The sequence below is a fragment of the Aotus nancymaae genome, unplaced genomic scaffold, assembly GCF_030222135.1.
Source record: "Aotus nancymaae isolate 86718 unplaced genomic scaffold, 86718_ANA_hifiasm-v0.15.2.pri h1tg000029l, whole genome shotgun sequence".
Lineage (NCBI taxonomy): Eukaryota > Metazoa > Chordata > Mammalia > Primates > Aotidae > Aotus > Aotus nancymaae.
In genome coordinates, this window is record NW_026988442.1 from 77,416,345 (window position 1) to 77,438,573 (window position 22,229).

At 39.2% G+C, this 22,229-nt stretch overlaps 1 protein-coding gene across 2 annotated transcripts in view; it reads right to left on the reverse strand.

Moving 5' to 3' along the window:
- Window positions 1–22,229, reverse strand: part of MGAT5 (alpha-1,6-mannosylglycoprotein 6-beta-N-acetylglucosaminyltransferase) — a 272,711-nt gene that overhangs the window by 82,075 nt on the left and 168,407 nt on the right. For both annotated transcript variants that reach the window (XM_012468426.2, XM_012468427.2), the window contains exons 9-11: window positions 19,566–19,700; window positions 15,376–15,509; window positions 2,053–2,186 (exon numbers count right to left, since the gene is read on the reverse strand). In XM_012468426.2, the coding sequence (XP_012323849.1) occupies window positions 2,053–2,186; window positions 15,376–15,509; window positions 19,566–19,700 (403 nt within the window). The remainder of the gene's footprint in view (window positions 1–2,052; window positions 2,187–15,375; window positions 15,510–19,565; window positions 19,701–22,229) is intronic.

Genomic DNA, 22,229 nt, shown 5'->3' on the forward strand with positions numbered 1-22,229 from the left:
ATAAAATCGTCTGCAGTTGAGAACTACTGCACTAAACAAAGACAAAAGTCTAGCTGTTTAAGACAAAGAGTTGTCTGGAATTAAATCTGCCTCCCTGGAGATGGGCTGATCTCATCATCCGTTTGGTGTAGTTATCACCTTAAAGCTGGGGGGTAGGGCACTGCTTTTCCTTTTCTGAACACAGGGTCAGAAAAGCAGTACCAAGGAATTCTTTATCCTGTGTATCAACTGTACTCCCTCAGTTGCAGGATTCCTAACTTCCTTGGTACCCATACCACACAGTAAGATGAGACCACAGTCTGTGATCATTCAAGAAAGCAATTAATTCTTATATTTAGAAAGAGGCATGTTTTGAGCTCCTGATGACTTCTATCTTCTAAAAACAAGGGCTGATATCCAGAATTTACAACGAGCTAAAAAAGATTTACAAGAAAAAAACAAACAAGCCCATTCAAAAATGGGCGAAGGATATGAACAGATACTTTACAAAAGAAGACATACAAGAGGCCAACAAACATATGAAAAAATGCTCATCATCACTGGTCATTAGAGAAATGCAAATCAAAACTACATTGAGATACCATCTCACGCCAGTTAGAATGGCGATCATTAAAAAATCTGGAGAAAATAGATGCTGGAGAGGATGTGGAGAAATAGGAACACTTTTACACTGTTGGTGGGAGTGTAAATTAGTTCAACCACTGTGGAAAACAGTGTGGCGATTCCTCAAGGACCTAGAAATAGAAATTCCATTTGACCCAGCAATCCCATTACTGGGCATATATCCAAAGGATTATAAATCGTTCTACTATAAGGACACATGCACACGAATGTTCATTGCAGCACAGTTTACAATAGCAAAGACCTGGAACCAACCCAAATGCCCATCGATGATAGACTGGACAGGAAAAATGTGGCACATATACACCATGGAATATTATGCAGCCATTAAAAATGAGGAGTTCGCGTCCTTTGTAGGGACATGGATGAACCTGGAAACCATCATTCTCAGCAAACTGACACAAGAACACAAAACCAAACACCACATGTTCTCACTCATAGGAGGGTGTTGAACAAGGAGAACACATGGACACAGGGAGGGGAGCACTATATACGGGGGTCTGTTGCGGGGGAGTGGGGGGGACAGCGGCGGGGGGAGTTGGGGAGGGATAGCATGGGGAGAAATGCCAGATATGGGTGAGGGGGAGGGAGGCAGCAAATCACACTGCCATGAATGCACCTATGCAACAACTTTGCATGTTTTTCACATGTACCCCAAAACCTAAAATGCAATAAATAAATAAATAAATAAATAAATAAATAAATAAATAAATAAAAATTTATGATATTTGCCTATTGAGGCAGACTTCCCACATAAAAAGATCAGCATTACCTGTCAATAGGTCACATCCGATTTGGTTTCTCTCCTGTTATACTTTTCCTAGATGTATTCTGGAAATCAACTCAGGAGGGCCAAGGGGGCCAACGCTTTTGGAAAACTTGGTTTGGTCTGTGGCCAAGAGTATTGTTTCAGCCAAGACCTTCCTGAGCAAATTGCCTACAGTCAGCCCCAGCAGGAATTTACTTTCCAGATCAGGTGAGTAGCGACTATAGCCAAGAGGATGTGAAGGCCACTGCATTTCCCAGGAAAGGGAGCTGCCTACCTTCACAGACTATCTCCCAAGGAGCAGGGGGAAAGACTCTCTTGGTAAAGTTTCTCCCTGTGCAGTGCCTTGCTCCAGAAAGATATTCAACCCCTGAAGGGCCTTAGCTGTCAGAGGCAAGTACAAAATCTGAAAGCAGCTACAATGTGTCCCTTCTGACATGCAGAGAGTGAAGGGGGCTGCTGTACAGCCACTACAAGAAGAGCAGGTACAGCCTTGGTTAGAAACCCAAATGCTGAGCAATTGAATCCTTGCACATTCTTGTTTATGTCTAAGTAGATCCCATTAAGCCCTGGGCACTTGGCTTGATTACTCCCTGGATCAAAGTTACATTAAATTACCCAACAAGCTTCTTTTCAGAGAGGGAAACATGCACAGACTGACTCACCTTCCAGAAGCTATCCACTTTGCCATACACAAGGGACTGGTTCTGTCTTTTGATTTCATTAATGTGGTGGATGTCACTGGAGTTCAGGTGCTGCTCAACCACAAATCCCAGAAAGCTGTTGTCTGGGGTATGAGCTGGTGTGCAAAGAAACAGAGGACAGTTAGTGTCCAATCAGCAAGAAGAAACAACAATTGCATATTTAACACAGGCCATCTTACCTGTAACAGAATGTTTTCATCTTACCCTGTTCTTTCTTACCTGAGGAAGGTGAGGGATTGCTCTCTCCCACACATTCCCAGTAAAACTGTCATGAGATTACTTCTCTCTAGGATGGATTAACCTGAACCAAAACCTGCTCTTTTTAGGGGAAATACATCTGTCTAAAAATCAGTAAGATGTGTACTCTCTTCTGTTGCCTCAGAATAAGGTTACTGTCCATTTCCCAACAGAAATGCTCTCACCCAGATTTCATCACCTACTGGCCAGAAACCTGAAGAGAGCAGGGTATTGAATCGGGAATTCTGAATAGGGGCAGGGCCCCTGAGTAACTGAATCTGACTCCAGCTGCGTTTTTCACCCAGATACATAACAAGGGGTTTAGGGACAAAGCGATGAATAATCTCCTGAATCTTTCATCTCCTCTAAGAATTACTCACTCATAAAAGATGTAATTATGGGGCTACATTGGGCAGGTGCATGGAATGAAGACAGAATAAAAGGTAAAAGCTCGCTGGGGACAAACTACTCCAAAAACACAACCATTGCAGAAGAATATTGTCTACAGAGTAGGCTATTCTGGAAGAAAAAATTTTGGATTTCTCTTATTTGAGTTCTGTAATTTCTCCAACACTTGACCAATGGGGACAGCAACCCCACACCCTCTCCAAACATCTGCCTCTTGTGCCTACAATTTTAAAAGGTATTTCACCAGCAAGTGACAATCGGGAAATAATTCCCTCTAAATTAAACAGAGACCCTACCCTCCTCTACTTTCATTCTGTCAAGAGAAATCTCAGTTTTTCAGGAGATGAGCCTGCAGAGGCCAAGTGTGGCTGATATTAAATGAAGCAACTGCTCTGCTTGGCTCTGACCTGAATAGAACAGCTATAAATAGCGTGAAATCAACTTCCTCCTAGTAACCGAGATACACGCAAGATTCTGAAAAGTCCATACACAGCAGCCTCAACCACATCCATTCACAGGTAGGTGGTCAACAGACAGGGGAAGCTGGTCCCTTATTCTTGTTCTGGTTGTCCTAGGCCTGAGGAGCCCTTTCCCAGGCTTGTAGTGGCACAGAAATCCTTTTCGACAGACAGACGGGGAGAGGTGATCCTGCAGCACAGGCCTAGGACTCCGATGCCAAGACTCCAATGTCACCCACCATGCACGCAGGGGAACACGATGAAGAAGGGACACTGGCAAGAAGCAAGCCATGTAAATACTGTGTTGTCACCCTCCGTTTCCCAGGCTTTTGCCTAATGGAGGTGACAGAATGGGGAGATAATAGGGTTGTGACTGGGGAGTTGTGTTCAGTCTGGCCAATCTGTTATTTCATTTCTGCATTTTTGAACAAGTGCCCAGAGGCAATGGCAATGGCTGCAGTTGGCTGGAAAGTAAATTACTGAATAAATTCTACTGCCAACAAAAGGCGATGGTTGCTTTTCTCCCCACTTTTGAGGAGCTGAGGGCAGAGGGAATTTTGAAGTATTAGCAGGGAGAGGAACACAGCCTATGTGCATTCTCAGTGTTATTATACAGCTTAAAATATTTCTTTGTAAAATTTTTTGTTAATTCTAAAATTTTTGAACTCAAACCTGACACTATACTTCAGGATCAGGTTTGTTTATTTTCAGAAAATTTACATGGTGATTAAAGCACGATGCTTGAGATATTTGCTTCTGAAATGTAGTTATTTAGTCCCTAGGTGGGCACTTAAAAAATAATCCAGCAAGTAAAACAATGGGTTTTATTTCATAGTATACTAAGGTATAGTAAAAAATAACATGATTGTTAAGTCCCCAAAATGAAAAAATACATATATGTAACAGATGTTTGTGTGAAAGATTCTCCTAGCTTCTAGCTTGACTGGTGAGAGGGAGAAGTAAATACAAGAAAAACTTGTGAGGAATGGTGGGCTTTTGCTGCACTATTACTATAATTTGGTACTTATTAACTCTGACACTATGAATTTCACATCTAAGTTCTCTTCTACGTTTCATCCAAACACTTTAACTTAACTCCTGTCTCGCCTTGTGAAATGTTAACTTGGGGATCAACAACCTGCAAGTGTGTTTAAAGGAACTCAAGTGAGACTTAAGATTTACAAACAGTATCACTACGTTTAATGAGCCAAGGCCTGAGCACTGGTCTGACCTCTACATGCCTCCTGCTCCCAGGTGACTGGAAACTTGCCACAGGACACTAAATCTTGGTAACGTAAGGGTTTGCTCAGTTATGACTTGCCCCAGCAGGTGATTCTACGGGCTCAGTGTGGCTTGTTTCCAAGTAGCTGACCACCAGCTGGAGCCTGTCTGGTAACATCTGCAGAGAGTGTCCTGGTCTTATCACAAGTGTTCTTAACGATGGTTACAATAAATCAAAAGCCACAAGTCCAGCAGGATATTATCCGAAATGTCCATTTTGTTGAGTTCAAATTTCACACCAATCTTACTTTTTTGCTCTGCCTTAGGAAGGGAATCGAGACTTTCATTGTGTTGGGAGGGTTTCAAAGAGAAGGTATTTACATTTTAAGGTAAATCAAATAAATCTTCTCATAAACAGGATGCAGGAAATCCTGTATTCTGAGTAATCCCTCCAACCCAGAGGATAAACAAATGTGATCTTTTAAAAAGATGGCTGATATTTTGAGTTCTGAGTATATGCCAAGTTCTGTGCTAAGCGTATTATAGTGACGCTTCCATTTTATCCTCATAACCGTGTAACATGTTTGTACAGATGAGGAAACAGAGAGAGATTTGGTTTAACTACCCAAGTCTACATGCTAGGAAATGGCAACACTGGGATTCAGAGCCAGACTGGATACTTTCAGGGCACCAGCTCCTTAAGTCACTCTAATATACCGCCTCATGGTCCATATCATTTCTGAACCCTGTGCACTACAGTGGTAAACCATGCGTCAGAGGATCTTTGTAAGATAGAGCAAAATACACAAGAGAGATCTCATCACCTCTGTTTCTTATCTTGTGCCATATGTATGTGGAACCACACACATCTTTTTACTTGCTACAAACTGCAGGAGATTTGCCAAACATTGGCAATGATTTTAAGATAATTTAGAAAAAATATCTTCTTATTAAGAGAAACACTACTTTAAGCACTTTGGTCTGCTTGTACTGCCGTACAAGTACCGTGAGCTAACCGACTGCACCACTGGAGCTCCTACTTTAAGCACTTTGGAAGCACCTATTTACAAATGATTACAAATCAGCTTGATGTGTTCCTTGAGCAGGGTATGATGATGACTACTTTTAAGAAATACTATTAGTTTAGTTTGAATAATTCATTCAATGACAAACATTTTGGAGTATTTCTACAAAGCAGGTTATATGAAAAGTATTGACGAATTATAATATAAAGATGAGTTTCTGCCCTCAAGGAGCTTACCAACTACTTAATAAAGGAAGCATACACTATATCAAGCAGTTATAACATCTTCTTTTAAACTATAATTCAAAATTCATACTAAGTCAAGTTGACCTTTCTTTCAATTGCATATATCTTTGAGGTCTGTTTTTTCTAAGTCCCAAACATCTCTAAGAATGTTATGTATCTTCACATCCCCTGGTCACCAAGAGAAGAAACCCCAGCGCCAGCCTGGGCCAATTCCTTAGCCCTCACAGTCAGTCAGTAAGTCCCAGGAACGTTAGTTTCTCAAAAATCCACTAACTCATCCTCTCCTTTTCATATTTGTTAGTCCAGGCCTCATCACTTTTTGCTAAGACTTCTGCAATAAACAAGCTTTTCTTTTTCCTACATACAAATGGATTTATTGATTTTCCTGATTATAATAGAAATATATCCTCAGATTAAAACTTCAGATAATAAAGATATGAGGAAAAATAAGCTACATATCATTTCATCACCTAGAAATAACCAGTATTACTGATCTTTTTTCTAAATTTATGGATCATTCATTTTTCCCCTCAAAATACTGAATTCCAGTTAATGATGTCAGGCTGAAACATCAGAGGGTTCTTTTATGCATCAAAAAAATAATAATAATAAAGGTGGTTTGATGGATATAGAGAGGACTGGCATGCATATTGATAAAGTAAATGGTTAATTGTAGAATCTAGAATTGTGGGTTTCTAGTAACATTTCTTCTACTTTTTGTATGGCTGAGAATGTCATTTTAAATATTGAAGAATATTGGTTATCGTATTTATGATGTTTTTGCTGACTCTGATAAAAATCAATGATAGAAAAAAATTCACTGAAAAATAGTTATGTCACACAAGAAGAAATCTGGATTAAAAAGCTATACATAGTAATGTTATGCTTCAAATTTTACCAAAATCAATTTTTTTTTCAAACGGTGGTGATACTAGTTTCTTCAAGAGAGAAGGCTGGGATGTAGGCTAGGGAAACTATAATATACAGTTGAGCTGAAAAGACAAGCGTCTGAACTGTTGACAAAAGGCACATCAAAATTTTCAAGTGTCAAAAAGCAATTTAGGAGGGAATGGATTCCTTAGAAGAGTAACACTCCTGAAAGCTGAGACTCAAATTCAAGGAACCCTATTCCTCACTGGTCTGCACAGAAGTTAAAGGGAAGAGTCCTCCTGATTCAAGTTAAAGGCCAAAAAGGCAGTTTCAATCACAAATAGCTCCTTTGCTTGTCATGCCGTAAAAATAAAATTGAATATGTAAATTAAGTGATCCTCAGCTACAGCCAACAGGCTTATCATTTGCATGAATGGGAACTGACTTAGTTCTAACATTACTATTTTGTCAGGCAAAATTTTTGATCCACAAGCCATCATTCCAATTTGATTATGCAAATAAAAATGGCTGTTAGCCTCAAATTTTGGGAGAAATTCAGAGTTGGAATGTCAATGATAACGACAATTGTTATGGTCTGAATACCACTTGAAAGCCCAACCATGTGAGTAAGTTCCCTTGGAAAACACAAGAGAGTAAGACGAGACCAATGGACTCAAGAAGTTTCTGCAATCTTAAATTTGTACAACAGTCTCCTTCCCTATATTATTGCATGGATTAAAAACAGAATAGGCAATATTGTTCACTGCAATTTAATTTAACCAATAAAAGATTTTCTGAATGCCTGCTATGTGCCAGGTACTCTTTAGGATGTTAGAGTTCCAGTAATGAACAAAGCAGCTAAAATTTCTGCCATTATTTATCTCAGATTCCAGGGGAGGAAAAAGAAAAGAAAATAAACAAAAGTAAGTGAAACATACATTACTGGGTAGCAACAGAGTTATGGAGGAAAATAAAGCAGGGAAGGGGAGTAGAAAGTTGGGGAGGGAAGGAGTTGCATTTTAAAAGAGGAGGTCACAGTCAGTCTCACTGAAAGGACATTTGAATTAAAAACCTGAAGGAGGAGATGGGAAATCTAAAAGAAGAATGTTCCAGGATATGGGACAACCAGCGCAAAGGTCCTGAGGGGGAGTGTATCTTTTCTACTCAAGAAACAGCAAGGAAGTAGAGAGAAATGAGCAAAAAGCAGCGTAGTTAAGCGACAGGGCCTTGAGGTCCCTAGGGATACTCCCTCTAGTTGCCACAACTAGGACGTTCCTCACCTCTGCATGCAAACTTTCCCTGCTCCATTGACCTGGGTCTGTAATTTCTAAAGTGGAAGTATGAGAAAGCCTTATTTTTGTGTACCTCCTGACTCCACCGAAGAGAACAGACTTAGATAACCCATGGATGGTTAGGGGACACATACTGAACAAGAGGAAAGAATAGACAACCAAATAAATATTCCAATCTAATTCCTAAATTGCCTCATAAGGAACAAGAAACTACTTAGGCTTAGTTGCCTCTTTAGCCTTTACTAAGGAGCACCTTACAAGGATTTGGGAAAGAGGAGGAGGGGTTTAAAAAAAAATCAAAGAGGTGGAAGGTGAAACGGAAAGGTTCTAAACACCCCGAGAATCCCCAATCTGCTCTTCACTAAACTCCCTGTTATAGCTGCCTGTTTTTTCGGCTCCAAATTTCCGTAAGTACCAAGAAACACTGAATATTCTCCAGCCTTGACTATACAGAATGTGAGCATCCAGAAGGCAAATTCTTCTGTCTTCACATTGTGAATGACAGCCAAAATGCTGCAGGTATTTAACACACACATACACGTAAATAAAATGAAATAAAATCATACAAATGTAGTTTGCTCAGGCACTAATTGCTCTATGGTAATGATATGAATAGTGAGGCTGGCAGACTGATTTCAAAGGTTACTGAAATTTTTGCAGGATATAAAAATAAGGTCTGAGATCGGAAACCAAGGATGGGGTATCTTGCAATGTCTGCTACTGCTACTTTCAGCCATCAATTCTAGGGAAAGAGAAGGAAAAACTCAATTAGATAAAGATGGTTTACTACTGCCAATGTTTTTATATAAGCCAGATGAAGTTGTGAAAGTGGGTGTGGTGCAGATAATTAGAGCTATCCAAATACTGAAAAATTTACAGTGTAAGTTATCAATTTTAGAGCTTTCTCTTCTAAATGATAAGGGCAAATGCCTTCGCTCTTATTTTTCTATGTAGATAGATTTCTTGCATTTATTTACTGAGATATAATGCACCTTGAGACTGTGAAAAATAAAAGACCGCCTTCAGGAGTTTAAAACAAGCTGTATGCATAGTAGACTGCAGGCAGAGACTGAAATAATGTCTAAATATAAGCCAAGCCAGGTACCTGGTAACCATAAAAAAAAGCATCAGTTAAAGTCTCAGCAAGAAATAACAAAAGCATCCCCAAATAAATATAAATTAGGAACTAGCCACTTGACTGTAGAAGTCTTGGAAAAAATGGTTTTCAAATCTGAGTAGAATCCTGAAGAAAAAAAAGATGATACATTAAGTGGAAAAAAAGGAGACACAAAATTTTAGTATGCATGTGACAAGTATGTAAAAATATACTTGTGAAAAAGCTAAAAGTTACACCAGGGGTTAGGGGAGCCTTTTTCAATAGGAGAAAGTCTTTCCCTGTTTTTGTAATTGGGTTACATTTCTTTATAACTTTGATTGGAAAGGTGGAATACGTTGCTTAAGTAGAGTTTTAAAGAAAAAAATATATTTTGCTTTAAGGGCAATTTGAAGGAGGTAGGGATGATAAGGCACTCTCAGAGACCAGCAGGCTGTTGGGTGAGGCAGGGGCCAGGATCTGGGGAGGGATACGGTGGAGGGTTGAGGCCAGACAGCCTAAGGTCTTGAATACTTTGCTGTGGAGTTTGAGAATGACCCCATGGACAAAGGAAAGGCACTGCAGTCTCTGAGGAGAAATAGCTTGATTCAAGCTGAGCTTTGAAGAGCTGGTTTTTCTGGCTGTAGGAAAGCCTTAGTGCCTACTTCAGAGGTCATGTTAACATGTAGACAAGAGGAGAGAGAGGAGGAACAGGGGCCTAGAAGGAGGAACAGCCACACTTACCAGATTCCTGGGAAAAACCCATCACTTAATAGATCTAATCAAATGGCCTTAGTATTATCTAGCTACCAGCCCCTCCAGAAGCTGCTTAGAAAGTTATCAGGAATAGTCTATGTGGACACCACCTAAAATGCCTAGCTGCAAAGAGAGCACATGATGATGATGGCACCAGTGAACTCCTAAAACTGAGGGCAAAATAATACAGAAAAGCAAGGCTTTTTAACTTGCAGAGACCCCACCAACTTAGGAAATGAGTTAGAGGAGAAAAAGAAGGAGCCTTAAAGTGAGACATGTACCATGAATATTTAAGAATGCAAACACATTCTGGTCCAGCGTATTTCATTTCACTGCTCCTAAAGATGCATCCCCAATGGTGTATCTTCCCACTGGGTTATTCTGGATCGGTCTTACCCATGCTCTCTGTCTGTACACGAGCTATAACACTGCTATATCTTACGATAAGACAGCTAGATCTGAAGATTTGATTCCTCAAGTGTAGTACTTTATTTCTGCTGTCTCCAAACTTTTCATTGTGCATCCCATCGGTAGAACACAATCTAAGCACACAGGAGTCTGAGTATATCCTCAACATATGTGCATATTTATACAGAAATTACATAATGATTATTATGCAGATCATCTAATTAAGCACTAGTAAATTTGTTTCACTTTTGAAAAATCAAAAAGATATATACATATCTTTTGACATTTGATATTCAAAGGAATGGTCTTTCTCTTCAGACCACTGCAACAGCCACACTGAACCAAAGGGCAAAGGAATGGAGGGTTCTATGAGAAGGACTTAGTTGGGCTGGACACCAGGCCTTCATCACATGGGAAGAAAGGGACCCTCTTGCAAGGATGCATCCAAGTTCACTGTGCGCAGGCGCTGGAAACCAGGGTGCCGGAACTGTTTTGTTGTTGTTGCTGCAAGTTTTTCAGCTAAGACACATCTTTCTAGGATAAAGGTCTCAAACTGCTTCATTTACCTCTTCATTTCCGTATTTCCTCCATTCAAGTCAGCCTCATCCATGAGAAAGTTTTCCAACAACCTGTTACTTGATGGATTTAACAACCACTGATGACGACTGTTTCGCTCTACTGTCTCATCAGGAATTTTATAATGCTCATTTCTAAATCTTCATTTCTTTTGCATTTATTAGCTGTGATTTCTCCATGATTACTGACTTTCTCTCATCAGCTATTTGATTATCTTCAAATATAAATTGTCCTAGAAAGGCATGATCAAAGGGGCTTTTTTTTTTTTTTTTTTTTTAACAGTAATAAGGTGGTATCCTAGCAATCTGTGAAGGTGACCCTACACTTTGAGGAGCTTTCTTGTTTGGTGTATCATTCTGGAATCCAGAATCTTCAAGTACTCCCCTCTTTTTGTATACTCAAGATCTTGGTTCCTACAACATACCGTAACAGTTTCAAGTAACAATATAAGTATTTCCCACTACAACTGTACAGTCAAAAGATTGTCTTTTAAAGTCACTTAAGTAATCATCTTCTCTGTATGAAAAGTTAACACCTACCTGATGCATACAGCTGGTTTCTCTCGATCTGTTTTCGATTTTTAGTGAATGCTTTTTTTATTTGGATTTTTATTGTGGTAAAAGACAAGTAACACTAAACTTACTATCTTAACCTTTTTAAAGTGTTCAGAAGTGTTAAGTATATTCACACTGGTATGCAACAGATCTTCAGAACTTTTTCATCTTGCAATACTAACACCCCATAATGATTACACTAATTCCTCCTCCCAACTAGGTAACCACAGTAGAGAGCCAGAGTTGCCCACCCCGTCTAGGGGAATCAGCAGCAAGGCTGTTGTGAACTTTGGGCGAACTCCAGAGAAGTGAAACCATAATAGGAGCAAGTGTATGTCTCAGAGTAGAACAGAGACAGGCCTAGAGAGATAACCAGCTTTCACTGACCTTGCTGCAAGATAGTTGTTACCTGAAGCATGAGAATAATAACCACAGGCTGTTCTAAGTAACTGCACCCTCCTTCTGCTATGTGCTTTGTAAATATATAAAATAAAGTACCCTGAGACAGATTGGGGCCGGAGAGACTCACATCCTCATTCTCCTGGACCACCTGGCCCTGCTTTCTCTATGTTTCTGTTTGTGTCTTTCTTTATCCCCCACCATTCCCTCTTAGGTCTTTGAACCCTTGTGCAACACGGGATGCAGCTCGCACCAGAAACCACCTTTCCACTTTCTGCTTCTATGATTTCTGACTACTCTAGATACTTTATGAATGGAATAATATGATATTCATCCTTTTGTGACTAGTTTATTCCATTTAGCATAATATCCTTCAGGTTCATCCATGTTCTAGCATATGACAGGATTTCCTTTTTTTAAGGCTAAATAATATTCCAAGCATACGTTTACTACATTTTCTTTATCCACTTGTGCAGATGGATATTTGGGGTGCTTTCACCTCTTGGCTATTTGGAATACTACCACAGCAAACATGAATGTGCAAATATTTCTCCAAGATCCTAATTTGAATTCTTTGGAGTATTTCTCTTTTTAAATTAGGTAAAATATTTACATGGTCCTAAAGTTAAAATAAGGAACATTAAGAGACATCAACCTTCTAGTCCCATTGGATACTTTTATCCAATGGCAATCACTTTATCCAATGGCAATCACTTTCATTCATTTATCCTTTGTTTCTTTTGGAAATATATGCTTATTCATATACACTAACATGCCCACACACATTCTTCCTCTATATCTGACAAATATAAAAGGGAGTAGCTCTACACTGTCCTGCATGTTGGCTTTTATCACTTAAACTATCCTAGACATGCTCCTCCTAGAGTGGAAACCTTCCTCATTTCTTCTTATAGCTATGTAGTACTTCACTCTATTAATGGACCATATTATTCACTCCGTCCCCTATGATAATTACTTGGGTTGTTTCTTGTTGCTTCCTGCTACAAATAGTGCTGCACTAAACGCCCTTGTGCACATGCTCTATCTTGATTTTGCTCATTATCTTTGGGATACATTCCTAGATATGAGGTGCTTAGTTGGAGAAAGAAAATGCAGAGGCAGTTTTGCTAAATCCTGAAAAACACCCTTCCCATTGGGTTAGTACCATGCTGCATTCTAACCACTAGGGTAGAAGAGGACTGGTTTTGCTCACTGCACCATCAGAACAGCTATGCTGTTCAACTTTTGCATTTCTTCCAATCTGTATATGGGACGTGGTATCTTGGTGCAGTTTAAAAATTTATTTCTCTTACTGTAAATGAGGTTAACATCTTTTCATATGTTAAGAGCAGTAAATTTCTCTTTCCTCTAAACTGTTAATAGCCTTTTCCCATTTTTCTACTGGAATATGGTACTTTTTCTCCTAATTTGTGTGTGTGTATACGTGTGTGTGTGTATACATGTGTGTGTGTATGTGTGTATATACATGTAGGTATGTCTATAGTGAATTTAGTCCTCTGTGATATGTTTTGCTTATGGTGTTACTGGTTGTTGTTTCGCCACACAAGTTCTTCTTTTTTCTAAAATATAGTCAAACATATCAATTTTCCTTGATCTCTGCTGAATTCTGAGTCATGGTTGGGAAACTCATCCCCTTCCCAGGTTAACAGATATTAATTCATGTTTTTGTCCTCAGTTACATTTTAAGCAGTGAATTTCTTTCAATTTCAACCAATACTGCTGAAATTCTCCATCCACAGAGAACAACAGGTTTTCAGGACTCTGAATTCCAACATTCTAAAATAGAACTTTACGTTTTCTAGGAAAAAAATCTCCCTTCTCTACTCCCTGGAAACTCCATCTCTTGTAGGACACACACCTGCCATATCATTCAGCAGTTTTAGTCACTTTGGACAGAGTTACTGTTTTATTTCACTTGGTTTAACACACAGGTCACTTCTTAGGCTATTCTGTGCCACCTTATCCCATCCCCTCAAAGTTACACAGCAAAGTCAAACCATGCAAACTCTGAGCAATCTCACCATGCTGAAAGCCATCTGTCACCTACTGTGCCGAAAATCAATTCGACCCATGAACTGTGCCCCAGGGACAGTGTGTAATAGCAGGGAGATAGAGATTCAGGAACAATAATGTTTATGAAGCATACAACACATTCTCACAAATCTGAGCTTACAAGAACACTTAAGCATGAGTTGATTTTTAACATTACTCTCCATTATTAATTCTCCCTTCTCAAGCCTAATAGACAAAGATTAGTCCAATGCTGAGACATTTAGTGAGTGTGACACAGGGGTCACCTTCAAGTAGCTGCATACAATGGGGAGGGGCAACCACATGAAGAGAAGGTTAGGAAGAGGTGTTTTGGATCTTGGTTCAACAAAGCAGGCCGGGCGCGGTGGCTCAAGCCTGTAATCCCAGCACTTTGGGAGGCCGAGGCGGGTGGATCACAAGGTCAAGAGATCGAGACCATCCTGGTCAACATGGTGAAACCCCGTCTCTACTAACACAAAAAATTAGCTGGGCATGGTGGCGCGTGCCTGTAATCCCAGCTACTCAGGAGGCTGAGGCAGGAGAATTGCCTGAACCCAGGAGGCGGAGGTTGCGGTGAGCCGAGATCGCGCCATTGCACTCCAGCCTGGGTAACAAGAGCGAAACTCCGTCTCAAAAAAAAAAACAAAGCAAACAGAGTCATCTCAGAAGTTAAGAGTGGAAATCTCCGGATTAAAATTATTGTGGTAATTTTAGAAAACAGGAATTCTCTCATCATCCAAATTAACTCTCTCATATGGCCTTTCACTTCTGGAATAGAACTTCATCTCATCACTAAGGCCTATTGACTTATAAAATAAATTCATTTTTGTCACAAACACTATCAAATGTGGTATTTGGGTTCACAGTCCTTAGCTAATTAGAAATGAGACAAGTATCAGGTAAACAGGCAGCAGCAGGAAGAAATGGTAAAAGTGTGAAAATAACACTATAGAAACAGAAAACGTCTAAGAGCCTAGCATCCGTGGCCAGTTAATTCATCATCATTTGGCGTGTTATTCTTACTATATTGGTTCATGAAATGATCATTGCCTACTGCAGACAATGACACCAAGTCAGCAAGAGAAAGTAAAATTTCATTCTGGGCCTAGGATTTAAGAAGTCAGTAAAATACAAAACTGAGTTTAAAACAGTTCCAGTTTCAAAAAGCTAACTTTTTAAAAAAAGTTTGATGCTTAAATAATTAAGGTTTAACTATGTGGAAAATAGATCTGCGTGGAAGACTTAGCCCTTCACTAGGGACACAGTGTACCCTCAACAGCATCTATGTGGCATAAAATGTGTTTAGTGCTCGACAATTGAAAGTCATTGCAAAGTCCTTTCCCAAATAGTTTCTAATGATACTCTGTATTGAACATTTTTCTCCAGAACATTTCCAAGGCTTTTCAAAAAACATTCATGTGGCCTTTTGATTTCAACTAAAAAAACAAAAACAAAAAAACAAATTCAGTAATTCCCAAGGAAAAGGTTCAACAGCTCTCGCGGGTGGGCACACGCACACACGCACGCACGCACACACTCTCTCACTCTCTCTCTCTCTCTCTCTCTCTCTCTCTCTCTCCTACAGCTAACGGTCCTGAGAATCATAACCCAAAATAGATGGCGGCTAGTTAATTTTCCCATCTATCTTTGGTGGCATTCTGGAAAGCATGCATGAAACATGAATACTCACGGAACATGGTATAAAACTGCTGAGGGTTTAGATTCCATTTTCCCCAGGGTGTCTTGTGGCCTTTCGACTGGGCATAATTTGCGTGATTAAATTCGGGTTCAGTACCAAATGAATCGAGGACTCGGAGCATGCACCTGAAGGAAAGAAGCAAAGTGTGTAACACTACATACTTGTCCCCCAAGTTGAAAGGTAAAAGTTCTAACCCTTCCTTCAGGACTATTAAAAATAGACAAATCCTTTTAAATAGAAGCAGCACCAGACAAGAATTGAGATGTTTTAGAATAGCTTGTGTACCAAACATCTACATGTGTGACTTTAGAGACTGAGCCATCACACAGCAGATATGATTTGCTTCACATCAGGTGACTAATTATAGAGGATCACTCAACTACCAGCAAAACAAAAAGTTCTATGACAACTTGAACTGGGGACTGCCAGGTTCACTGCTGTACCCCCAGCACCTGGCCAGAGCTGAGCACACAGTTAAGTGTCTAATCAACAGATGCTGAAGAAACAAAGAACTACCATCTATAGAAGTCTTATTCTGCTTAAAGCATATGACATGTGTTACCTCTAGGAGGAATCATTCAACGTTTTCATCAATTAGAGTATTTGACTTTACATTAAGCTTAGAATCTCATTTAGTAGGCAATGGTATTTTTAATATATTTGATAATAATAGAACTTTATTTGCTTTCTCCTAGAGCTTGAAGAAATACAAAGGAAGATGTTTTGTTTGCTATTCCACCAAAGTCATAAAACAGGGCCAAATCGGGTCTACCACTTATTTTTGTATGGTCTGTGAACTTAGAATGAGCTTTACATCCTTAAATGGCTTTTAAAGAATCTTTTGTGACATGTAAAAATTATATGAAATTCTGATTTCCATGTTCAAAAATAAGAATTTTATTGGAACGCGGCCACACTCTGTTGTTTACCTACTGTCTATGGCTGCTTTCATCCTGCAACAGCAGAGCTGAGTAGCTGCAGCGACTGCATATAGGGCCTATGAAGCTTAAAATATTTAGTAGCTGGCTCTTTTCAGAGAAATTTTTCTGACCACTGCTCTGGAGTGCACAAAGAACAACCAATTGGAACAAAGGAATCAATCCCAAAACAAAACTTACTGATTTTGATAACATTTCATAACTGACTTTCAAAATACTTGATGTAAATTAAATATTTTTGTGGATTGCCAATAAAAGCAGCTCTCTTTCCCTGTTACGTATCAATAATACTTCTGAATAACTTTTAGAAGACTAAGAAGCATAAAAGTAAAGACTGAAACCCACATTTTAGAATCAGATGATGGCACTAACTTTTGAAAATCTGGCTCAGTTTTTTTCTACTTTCAGAAAGGCATTCTTTCAACTTTTATTTTCACTTCAATGTATGATTCAGGGGAAAAAAATCCAAACATGAGATTGAATTTTCTAGTAAGTATATTCATACATTGTCATTTCTGTGTGCTAGTTTTCTCATTAGAGATCACTACCATTTGTTAAGACACAGAAGAGAAGAAAAGCAAGGCAGGCAGGCCACACAAGTCAAATACAAGCTGACCAGAGAGGGAAAGCCTGGACTTTGCAGTGCCTAGATGTAAGTTATGTGGTGTTGGGCTCTTCCTGAAAGAGGAATGGAGTCATCAGATGTTTCTCAGAAATTTTTAATTTGACATCCTTTTACTTGAGGCTTTGGCTTGGGAACTGTATATTTTCTAGCTTACCTAGGTTTGATTTATAAAGCAGAGACGGAGACTGAAGTTTGTCTACAACATGGAAGGTTTAACATTACAGTTTTCCTTCTTCAATCACATCCTGATCTGTGTGTTTTGCAAGTATTTTCATAATGTGTTGCTAATATTTACGCTTTCCCTCTAATGTCTCTGTGTCTGGAGTCTCACAAGCAGACTAATGACTTAAAAAGCTATTTGTGCCGGGTGCGGTGGCTCAAGCCTGTAATCCCAGCACTTTGGGAGGCCGAGGTGGGTGGATCACGAGGTCAAGAGATCGAGACCACCCTGGTCAACATGGTGAAACCCCGTCTCTACTAAAAATACAAAAATTAGCTGGGTATGGTGGCGCGTGCCTGTAATCCCAGCTACTCAGGAGGCTGAGGCAGGAGAATTGCCTGAACCCAGGAGGCGGAGGTTGTGGTGAGCAGAGATCGCGCCATTGCACTCCAGCCTGGGTAACAAGAGCGAAACTCCGTCTCAAAAAAAAAAAAAAAAAAAAAAAAAGCTATTTGTTTTGATGCCCAAGGCAGCTTGCCTTCCTGTTAACAGGGATCGCAGCAGCAATGCCAAATAACTCCTGGAACCTTCTCTTTGCCCTCAGCCACACTACTATGAAATGGATGCTCAGGAGTTCCTTGCCATGCCCTAATTTCTAATTTGATTTTTGACATAAAACATGGCATATTTGGGACTTACTTTCTTGTATGTCCTTCAACAAAGGCCTTGTAGGAAGTAAAATGGGTAGGAGTTTTGCAGTACCTAGCAGAACACTACTTGTGTGTACGCATTTAATGAATGTTTAATTGAATTTCCTAGGACCCTATGTAAATTGCACAAAATTTACAATTATTTTTCCAACAGGCCTCAAGGGTTTGCTCCTAACTGAAAGATCAGGTAACAACATTACATTTAATGGAGTACGTACCAACAACTAAAATGAATATAGAGCCCTGACAATTTCTAATTTTTAAAGGGGAAATAAATTGGCAAGAAACTTCCAAGAGCACCTGAGTTGGCTTTTAATGGAATCTTCGCTTCATCCCACCACAAAGACTGTAAAGCTAAAGCACTAACAGACCTCCTGCCAGGTAATATCACTAACACAGATGATTTATTAAAGAAAGGCAGATAAACATTACACTCATCCATAAAACCCCCTCTGAGATGGTGCCTTTGCATCCAACTAGAGTCAAATACCAATCAATGGTGACCATTTTAATAACAAAATTTTCCTTTTTTAATAGACCTAAATACTACCACTGAGAGTATTTTTCCACCCAAACAACTCTTCCTAATAGCAAGAATATGTGAGTCAAGGGAAGCCCGTACTGCGTAGATTCCTTTGCACATTTATCAGATGTTTGCCGTTCACAAAATGGTAGAAAACAACAGCTCTACTTTCATAAACATTTCAAGAAACAAGCAAAAGAAAAAAGAAAAAAAAACTAATGCAAAAGGTAGAGCACTATTTTGGCCCACAGTAAGTTTTTAGGTTTTTTAAAAATATTTACGTATCATTTAAATTATTAAATATATTTAAGTTTATTCACCTTTTAAAATTTATTTTTTAAAGGAAACTTTTAAAGACCATATATGAAACCCAGTATGGACTGCAACAAATGCAAGATAACAAGAAAAAAGCATATAACGTTTAGGAAATATTTTAAAATTCAGAATAGATACTTTTGCCTGCTGAAGGCTCAGACTCTACAGCTACTCTCACATTGTTAAAAAGGCATGCATTAAAAGTAGTGTTGGAGATCTAGTAGCAACAAACTGTATCTTTTCCCAGAAAGACTGAAAGAAAATGGAAAATTAATAAATTTAATTATATAATCAGTGTGACTTATTGCCATGTTTGCATACCAGGTAAAAGTGTTTCAAATACTAAATCGTGGTCCCAAACCTACACTCAGAGAAACACTGAGTTATTCTACTAAATAATAAAGACTGCACAGAGTACACATGCAACAAAGTTATGTTAATCATGGGCTTATCTTAAAAAGTGCAAGACCCCAGCATTCAGACAGGGTATTCCCAGATATCCCTTCTAGGAATGACAAGAATACTGATCAAGTAAAGGGTAAGAAAAATGAATCATGATCTAAAACCCATGGACCACAAGAAATGACACTGTACATGTTTTATCAAAATTGATATTTGATTAAACAGATGACACTGGCATACGCATACTGAGAGGAAGGCTAAGAATATTACTCAAGACAGAAAAGAGGTTGAACATTTGTTTTCTATTCTTAAGAAATCAATGAAAATAATGAATAGCCATAGAAAGTACAAAGTCACTGAGAATCTGAATTTTAATTAGGAATGAGCAACACACTCCATACAGCTGAAAAGATATTATTTGATAAGCTTTTTCTACCTGAACCATGCAACCCTTGTTAAGGACAGGGGGGAAAAAAAAACTTAGGTCAGAATACCATGCAGCACTTACTGGTAATGAACCCAAGATGGTCCAAGAGTTTTCTTGAATTGAGCAAGTCCTACAATATCAATATAAATGAGTTCAACAATTCTGTCTCCTACAGTTGGACAGCCAGATCGGTTTCCTACAACCTTCTTCATGATTCTAGAGAAACAGCAAAAGAAAGGGGAGAAAAAAAGAGAAAAATCATTTACTTAAAAGGTAATAAACTTAGCAACTTTAATGGGCTAATGCCACCCCAAAAATCCTTATTAGAGATGACAGCATGGCCCTTTCAAATCTGCTGCCTGTATAAATTATTTCCATCCATTAAGGCCAACCCAGTACACTGATTCTGACTCTTGCAAAAGCAAATGGTGGCATAAGAACACAGTCTTTGAAATCAAGGAAGATTTAGGTCTAACTCCATCACCACTATGTAGCAACTATGAGACCTTAAATAAGTTACCTAATCTCTCTCAATCTGTCTTTGCTCATCTTCTAGGAAAGAAGGACTAGATGCAAAGAACACTGAAGTTCTTCACAAGGTTAAATGAGCTATTGAATAGAAAGTGCCTAATGCATACCAGATACTCAATAACTTATTTTTCTCCCCCAGGCCCTGTTACTTAGCAACCTTACTAACCTTCCCCTCCCCTTTTCCTGAAAGTCCTCAATTTGTAGCCTCTATAGTATTAACTTCTTTCTACTTGTCTCATACTGTTCCCTAACTTTTTCTCTTATGTCAAATTTTTCCTCCTAGCTTGACTGTATTACAGAACTAGCACTATGGCTTGCAGTTTTTTATCACCCTTTCCCCTACCCATGCATCCATCTGAGCACAAGTGTACAAAATCACACTTTCCATCCACTCACTAATCAGTCATGACTTTTGCTTCTTATCCCTGCCCACACCCCACAATAATCCTTCACCAAATTATGGGCATCCTGCTTCAAAGGACAAGAGTCACAACAGGACTCCACTCTACAGCTCTGTACTACCACCACATCAGCCACCTTCCATCCTCTCCCCTGTTTATCAAAGAACTAGGTTCTGCACAACCAGTTTCTTCCCCAAGAGTTGGAAAACCCTTTTTGTTAAGGGCCAGACAGTGAATACATTCATCATTGCTGGTCATAAATTCTCAGTCACAATTGGCTCAGCCTCCCGTTGTGGAATGAAGACAGCTATAACAATAGGCATGGCTGTGTTCCCATGAAACTTTATTTACAAAAAAAGACAGAAGGCTGATTTGGCCTGCTGAGCCATAGTTTTCTGATCTCTGGCCCACCCTATGTTCAGTGTTTCCCAAACTTGTCTGTATAATGAAATTACCTAGAGACATCGAAAAATACTTATGGCTATGTCCTACCCGCAAGTGTTGTGATTTAATTAGCCTGTGGCATGGTCTGTAGAATTTAAAAAAGATTCCCCAAAGTCAAAAAATAAATACAAAGATCTCCAGGTGGTTCTAAACTACAGATATATTTAAATACCACTGCTCTATGTTGCTTCCACAATTATCTTCTTAAATAAAACACATCTAGCCCTGACCCCATTGTGAATTAAGACTACTAAAGTTCTCACTTAATGTCATCAATAGGTTCCTGAAAACTAGGACTTTAAACAAAACGTCATATAGCAGGCCCTCCAATAAAGTCATTTCCTTCAAATCACTGGTTATAACGTTGACGAAAAAAATTGGTTTCATTTTACATAATTTCATTTAAGGTCCTAGTTTCCAATAACCTATCAACAATGTTAAGTGAGGACATACTAAAGAGATTTCCCCTTGACCATCAAATTAAGTCTGACTGATAAATCCCTAACATACCTTTCCTGACCTCCCCAGGCAGTACTTGTTCCTGGTACTACCACAGTACTCTATTTATTTACCTACGCACTCATTCATTCACGTATTTATTCCTTCACTCATTCATTCCATAAATAGTTATGCAAGTATTCATCACATGCTAGGCACTATCTAGGTGCCCACTACACAGTGGTGAACAATACTCAGTATCCTGCAATCCCAGTGCTTACATTCTAGCAACCACGCACACCTCAATTAGAACTAACAGCACTGGAATTAGTGTAATTTTTATGTAATATATTAGTTGTAATGATCAAAAGATTGGAAGCTCCTTGATCACACGTTGGTCATCTCTGTATGTCCCATATCAAAACTAGCCCACAGAAAGCACCAGATGAGTGACTGCTAGCTGTATAAATGCAGCTACTTTATAGATTGTTTACTCAATGTATTTTTTTTTTTTTTTGAGACAGAGTCTTGCTCTGTCACCCAGGCTGGAGTACAGTGGCATGATATTGGCTCTCCGTAGCCTCCGCCTCCCGAGTAGATGGGACTACAGACATGTGCCACTATACCCAGCTAATTCTTGTATTTTCAGTAGAGAAAGGGTTTCGCCATGTTGGCCAAGCTGGTCTCAAGTGATCTATGTGCCCTGGCCTCCTAAAGTGCTGGGATTACAGGTGTGAGCCACCATATATTCTTTTAACATGTCTCTCATCTCAATGAACTCTAGAATGTTCATTCAAGGTATTTCTTCTGGAAATATATGACATACAGCAACATGGTAACCTGACTGTTGGGTGGGAAGTCTCCACGAGAAGTTATCCTAAGGGAGTACAGGGGATGGAAGCGTCTCTGTTCAGCCAGCTATGCCAATACA